Below are 7,406 nucleotides of genomic sequence, written 5' to 3' on the forward strand. Positions count from 1 at the left end.
CTATAAAAGGAAGAGTTCTTTGACGAGGAATAAATCTACTACTCCGTCAAATAATGAGAAATGTTGCCAGGAATGTGGTTTATATGTGAATGACAATGAAGACATGTGGATTGGCTGTGATAATTGTACTAATTGGTATTACTATACTTGTCTTGGTTTGAGTCACATCCCCAAGGATGATATATGGCTTTGTCTGTATTGTGAATAGTATTTTGTAATCATCAAGAACATCATTACATATGCATACATTAAATTGATGAGAAAAAATTTAATTAATAGTTATTAACGGGATTGCCCCAATGGCTGAAAAAGCTATTACTCTACTTAAATGCTACTAACTTTTTTTGAAGAAAGAAATTTTAAATAAAAGTTTCTGTGCAAGTAGCTAAACCTTGCCTGCTACTGTGTATTAAATTTCATGACTATTCGGTTGATGGGTAAGATTTTATCAATATTTTATTATGATTGTATCGAATTTATGGCGAGATTGCCCCGCCCTACGTTATAAAGACAAATTTCACTACACGCCATAAGGTACCTTTTGTCAATTATGGTCACAAATTTGCTGCAGAATTCTTAATACAGGTTTGTTTCTATGTTGGCCCGTTTGTTCTCCTTTGAAAGTTGCCAACCAAAATGGCGACCGGAATTTATTTCATCCTAAACCACGCCTTACAACTGTAAAAATTTCTAATAATCTTCCTACGCAAAATTACGCAAACAATTTTCACTTCCAGTGGTCTATAGGGTGAAGTTGACACTGCAATGTCAAAACAATACTACTACATTGTATATGTGTATCTATAATGTGGTTTGGTACCGCATGATGTAAAGGTATAGCTTAAGATATACAGTATAAATAAAACCTTTAAAGCATAACTATCGGCCTTACTGATTCCATGTTACTCAAGGTGAGTGACTGCCATTGTGCATGACTCAACAATGGCATGGGTGCAAATTGAATTAAGTGTTGAAAAGTTGCTGCATCATGACTCATGGCAAAGCCAATGTCATATCACTCTATTTTTGCATATAAACAGGTAGCTCTGAGGCGGCAAGGGGGTGTGGCAAGTAGTGTTGTGCTAGTTCCAACGGAACTAGAACTAAATCTATTTTAGTACACCTATTTTTTTCCTAGTTCTAGTTCCAAGAACTAGAACTAGAACTGAACTACATTGATACAAAAAACCAAAACTAGAACTAAAACTAGAATTTGACAAATTAAAGCACTGGAACTAAACTAGAACTAAAGATTTAGCTATTAAGAACTTGAAACTAAAACTAAAACTAAAATGTGCACTTGTAAATCACTAAAACTAAAACTAGAACTAAAACGCTACCCTTTTAATAACTGAAACTAAAACTAGAACTGAAATGGAGCCCATTTAATAACTGAAACTAAAACTAGAACTAAAATGGTACCCTTTTGAATAACTAAAACTAAAACTAGAACTAAAATGCTACCCTTTAAGTTATTAAAATTAAATTTCATTAAAAAAATTATAAAAATCACCTAGAAATGGTGTATTAGTAGGACTAAAACTAGAACTATAAGGCCAGAATCAGAATTTGGCATGGAACTAAAATTAAAACTAAAACTAAAACGGAAGTACTAGTAGAACTAAAACTAGAACTGAAACTAGAAATGAAGTACTGGTAAAACTAAAACTAGAACTAAAACTAGAAATGGAGTACTGGTAGAACTAAAACTAGAACTAAAACTAAAAATGGAGTACTGGTAAAACTAAAACTAAAACTAGAAATGGAGTACTGATAGAACTAAAACTAGAACTAAAACTAGAAACGGAGTACTGGTAAAACTAAAACTAAAACTAAAACTAGAAATGGAGTACTGGTAAAACTAAAACTAGAACTAAAACTAGAAATGAAGTAGTTGATAGAACTAAAACTAGAACTAAAACAGAAAATAGAGTACTGCACAACACTAGTGGCAAGACAAGCTCTTCAATCAAGCATAGATATTAGAGTTACAGGGATAGGAAACTTCCTTTCGCAGGAAATCAAGCTACCTTCCCCATACCGTATTAATTCTTTCTAATTGTCAGTAAATTTCATTTTTACACTGAGCAATAGTGGCTAGTCTGTGATGTTGCAGGTCTTTCTCATCGTCTTTAAGCCTGTTCAGGTCCACTGTATCAACTTGAAAATGAACTTGTAATGGAGCCATGTCCATATTCTTCCTTTATTTTAGCTATCTGATGTTTATTTTATTATTTGGGTCCTCAAAATTAGAATGTTGGTAATGCATCACTTTATTTCATGTGTCTCAAACAAAATTTTTTTTGAGGTACTTAGAGTATTTTAAAACAACTGCTAATGGGTGGAAGACCCGGGATAGGTTATATAGACTTTCTGTAGATGGGGCCCTTTAGGCACTAGAACGTCCTTCTTGAGATAGGCGTGTAGAAGCAAAACACAACAAATTTGCTTTATTTGTGTGCAAAACACTACCAAAGTGACGCACAGGACTGCTTCGAGTCGGAAGACCTAGAGGACTGCTTGTAGAATCAGTCTACCTTGCTAATCATGAAGTATTTAGAAATGTGTTTGAGATACAGATGACGAAATGCAAAACAAAAATTTCGGCGTCATTTCATGAAGATGTGATGTTTTATAAAGTAGACACACTAGTCTATCACAGTTTATATTGAAGCACTATTCTAGAGCAATAATAACGCAACATAAAATCTTTGAAAAAGGCTTTTATCAGGCAGAGACAGTAGAAAATATCAGCCCAGACAGCTAATTGCCTAATTTTTGGGCTGCGTAAAAGGGAAGGGAGCATCAGAATTATCCCGTTGCTAGGCTACAATATAAACTCAATGGGAATAATAAAACCGCAATTGGAAGTTTCCTGTCCCTGTAACTCTAATATCTATGAATCAAGGTAGATGTAACAAACACATGAGGACCAAAGCTCACGTGGACACTAATCCATGATAGTACAAAAAAGTACAATAAAACAAAGCACCTAATTTTCAAATCTAGCTTACACTTCAAGAGAAATATCTAGCTTAGTTACATTTGACAAGTTGGCTAATTGAAAATGCTGCCATTCGGTCCAAAAATCTACACCCCTTCAAGCATGCAAGATTTGCAATCATGAATAAAAGATTGCTTACTTTGATAATATCAAGTCCTCCAATAAATTCTCCCTTCACATACAACTGAGGATATGTTGGCCAATTTGAAAATTCTTTCAGACCATTTCTAACCTAGGAGTATTAAATATACATGTAGTTTAGAAAAATTAAAAAAAAATATTCTAGAAAATACATGAACATTTCCTTATAATGAAAAACCTCTAAATCCTGTAACACATCAAATGATGAAAAATCAGCATTTAAATTTTGCAGAATGGATACCATTTGCTTGCTAAAGCCTGTAAAATATAATAAGCAACTCCAATTAATTTAATTCTTACCACAACGAGGGTGCTCGGGGGTTCCCTTCATAAATAAAACACAAGATGAAGCAGAAACCAAACTTTTCAAACGAACATTCAGAGCCTACAAGTCATAACAGGAGCCAAGATAATAGAAAAAACAATTAGCTAAACACCTACATTAAAACCTACATGTATGCCATTTGCTTTATTTCAAGAAGATATTTATATCAAATAAAACATGCCAATTAACAATGAGGCAAATAAAAGATAAAAGCAATTATTATGGAGCTGTCATATGCATGTCAATTAAGCAAGCTTTCATACAAATATATATGATTGCTGAAGAATTATTTGAACCTTTTCATTACTACTTTATTTGTTCAAATTAATGCACTATTCATAATTATTACACCTTTACATGGCTTTCACAATAAAATTTTTTTCTATTGAGTGAACCGAACCTACTGGTCAAGATAATCATTTTTTTGGAAGTGCAATGTAATTAGAAAGTCCCATTGTTTACAGACATTACATACATGTACATTGCTATGCATCTCTAAAGTAGCACCTCCTTGAGCAATTCATAATTATTCCTATTTAAACAATGCACCACTTGAGACATGTATCAAGAGGTCTTTTAATTGGAAAGATTACAATAATAGTAAGGCTTAGGTGTGCTCATTGACAGAAAGAAACATGGCACAAGCAAAAAAGGGCATTTTCAAAGGATATTTCTCAGTAAATAAATTTTGGACAATGGGAGTTGGCACACTTCATTGAAATGTTCACAAAATCACAGTTACTTAATAAATACCTCAAAATATCATTTTTGCTAACCTATAAGTGGGCCAGCTTAAGCCCATTTATCTTATGACACAATAAGTAACATACTTTGCTCTAAATTTAGTACATCTACCAATACAAGATTAGCCATCAGTACTACCAATACAATATAGCTATTATAAACTGCTAAATTTGCACTGCAATAGAAGCAGTAATGATGTGCTGGACGTAGTATACCTGAATTGGCAAAAGGACTCTGGGTATTGGTGTACTTTTGAGAAAGAACATCATTACAAGTAAATTTCCTCAAGGAGCAAAAAACGCCTCACATTCTCTTCTACTAGCAACATGAACAGCTTCGTACTCTTAGTAACTAGTATAAATTAAACAATAATTGAGATACCTTTTGTAAATTATCTAACGGTTTAGCCACATCCACAATATTTTCACCTAGAGATTGAATTTTCCGAGAAATATCTGGTAAATTAGCTCCATTAATTCTATCAACTACTTCTCCATCCTGTCAAAATACAAAAGGATAGAAGAGTACTACACAGAGAAATGTACATGTAACTAATAATGATAAACTAATCAAGACGATAATAAATCATGATTTCGAACTTCAGCCATCTAGCCTACATTGAAACTTATAACAAAAAATATGAAATAACAAGTTACAAAGGGTACACATAATAGCTAAAACTTATAGGTGATTGGTACAAATTAGATGTACCACTGACTATGCAAAGAGAAAGATACAACATAGGCTACACATCAAAACAAATTGGTGGTATTACAGCTATTTGGAATCCAAGGGCAAAGCCTGAGTCGTTCCCAATAGCTGTAATCACAAAAATAGGTGATTTAAACTAATTATGAGGTCGTGATTATGAATATATTTGCATGTATGTATTAGTTAAAGAACGAGGGAACCATGCTTTAATTGGCTTGTAGTGATTGACTTTCAGATGAAAGGAATTCTAAGAAGAACCTGACCTCATGACATTTTGAGGGCCAATCTTAGTGGGAGAAATATTCCAATTGGCAAAGCAAAGTAGTAGCCAACGTAAGGGCAGCCATTTTGTTTACTCCTGTGAGTGCCACGTGAGAACTAAAAAACACATAAGCATGTGGTCACCACAGTGATATTCATAGAAGATCGGGCAAGTGTCTCCATATTTGGGGATTTTCCCCTAGATTTGGGGAATTTTGCCCATCTGGGGATTAGGGAGAGGATTTTTTTAAATTACCCAAAATCTAGGGATTTTTCTCATGGCCTTAAATTAATGATATTTATAAGAAAATAATTATACTCACAGCATAATGAATTATATTCATGGTCAAAAGAGGTGTGGTTTCAAATAATTCACAAAGGAGTGGTCAAATCTACAAATTTTGGACATGATTAATAAAATTTTAAGGATTTTTATGACACAGTCTAGGGATTTTTGTCAAAATTTAAAATCTAGGGATTTTCGGGGAAAAAATTTGCCTAAGCTAGAGGATTTCTAATTAATGCCCTTGGAGACACTGCAATGGGCACAAGTGTGCCCCACTATAGCTATGAAAAATTATGGATACATAAAGTAAGGCAGTCTTGGCATCTGTGTCCTTCCTCACTTGAGGCTGAAGTGGAGAGGATAGGCTTTCTCTGGAAGGTTATAACTTCTAAAGGGTCAAAGTTCAATGCCCAGTAATTTCTGGTACAGGAGTCCAATAAAGCTACAGCAGACAAGTCTTCCAAAGCTCCACACAGGACTTAACTATTAGTATAAAAATCGGTAGTGCTCCAAATCCCATACAGTAACAAGAGTGCCTTCACAGTACTTCGTGGAACATAGATGACTGAGTTTTTTAAAATGTCAAGTCAAATTTACAACAAATTTATGTGCTATACTATATTGGCTTGAGTTATGAGCCACAATGTACTGTGGAACACTAGCCGGATCAAAGCCATTTAGACAACCCAAACACAACTGTCTCGAATTCCTTTTAGAAAGGGTGTTTCATTTAGTCATCGCTGCCCACGCACGGCCACAATGGTAATTTTTTTTTAAAAAGGATAATTTTAAAAAATCATTATAAAATTTATAAGTGATGCTATGAATTAATAATGAAGCACACATGTTGTAAAATGAATACACCTACAGTGGATATAATACACATGGCTGAACCTAAAAGAGTTAGAGTAATCAGGAGATATCCATTGTAGGTACAGTTGTTTGTGCAATGTTTTCAAGAAAAGCAAAAATCTGGCTTTTGAGTCCCACAGTAGCAATACTAACATCACTGACAGAAAAAGTTATGCTCTATAACATAATGTAATTTCATAACTGTCCTTTGAATATTGTAGCTCATATACAAAAACAAATATGATAAACTTTGTCTACTTATGCATTCATTGGTAAATTTTGAAAAGTTAAAGGCCCAAATTATTTACGACATAAAAGTAATTATGGAGATGGAAGAAATTCCTGACGAACTAGTTATTAATTGGGATCATATGGAGATAAATTATATTCCGGCAAGTAATTGGACCATAGTGGAAGAAGGTGTCAATAGGGTGAAAATAGTAGGATTAGGAGATAAACAACAACTAACTGTAGTCTTTGCATGTTCACTGAATGGTGACTTTCTGCCTCCACAAGTAAGTCATTTATGCTGGAAAGACTCCTTGGTGCTTACCTTGAGTTTCCTTTCCGAAGAGCTGGCACGTGACATTTACTGAAAATCATTGGGCCAATGAACAGACTACTATTAATCAAGTAAGAAAGATTCTTCTTCCTTATGTTCAGGAAACATGACAGAAATTGTCACTTTCTCCTGATCATACAGCCCTAGTTATATATGACTGATTTAAAGGTCAATGCACTCCTACTGTTCTCCAGCTTATCTCTGACAATAATATTCAAATTGCAAATGTTCCAGCCAACCTTACAGATAGATTGCAACAACTAGACATAAGAGTCAACAAAGCTGTTAAGGATTGGCTACACAAACAGTTTTCTGAATGGTATTTAGAACAGGTGTGTTGTAGTGCTGTTCATAACAGCTCTCAGTCACAGCAATCATCAAAAAACACAGTAGTACCATCAGGATGTGGAGCTGATTTGAGTTTATCTACACTCAAACCATTGGGAGTTAAGTGGCCAGTGTTAACGTATAATCAAAAAAGTAGGAATTACATCAAAGAACAATTGCAAGCAATAAATAA

General features: G+C 34.0%; 1 protein-coding gene across 1 annotated transcript in view; it reads right to left on the bottom strand.

Annotated features, from left to right (window-relative positions):
• Positions 1–6,239, bottom strand: part of LOC100640104 (glutaredoxin-3-like) — an 8,397-nt gene extending 2,158 nt beyond the window's left edge. The window contains exons 1-4 of the mRNA XM_019993407.1: positions 4,596–6,239; positions 3,446–3,530; positions 3,324–3,403; positions 3,144–3,236 (exon numbers count right to left, since the gene is read on the bottom strand). Of these exons, the coding sequence (XP_019848966.1) occupies positions 3,144–3,236; positions 3,324–3,403; positions 3,446–3,476 (204 nt within the window). The 5' untranslated portion in view covers positions 3,477–3,530; positions 4,596–6,239. The remainder of the gene's footprint in view (positions 1–3,143; positions 3,237–3,323; positions 3,404–3,445; positions 3,531–4,595) is intronic.
• Positions 6,240–7,406: the final 1,167 nt, after the last annotated feature.

The sequence above is a fragment of the Amphimedon queenslandica genome, unplaced genomic scaffold, assembly GCF_000090795.2.
Source record: "Amphimedon queenslandica unplaced genomic scaffold, v1.1 AMPQUscaffold_13496, whole genome shotgun sequence".
Taxonomy (NCBI): Eukaryota; Metazoa; Porifera; class Demospongiae; order Haplosclerida; family Niphatidae; genus Amphimedon; species Amphimedon queenslandica.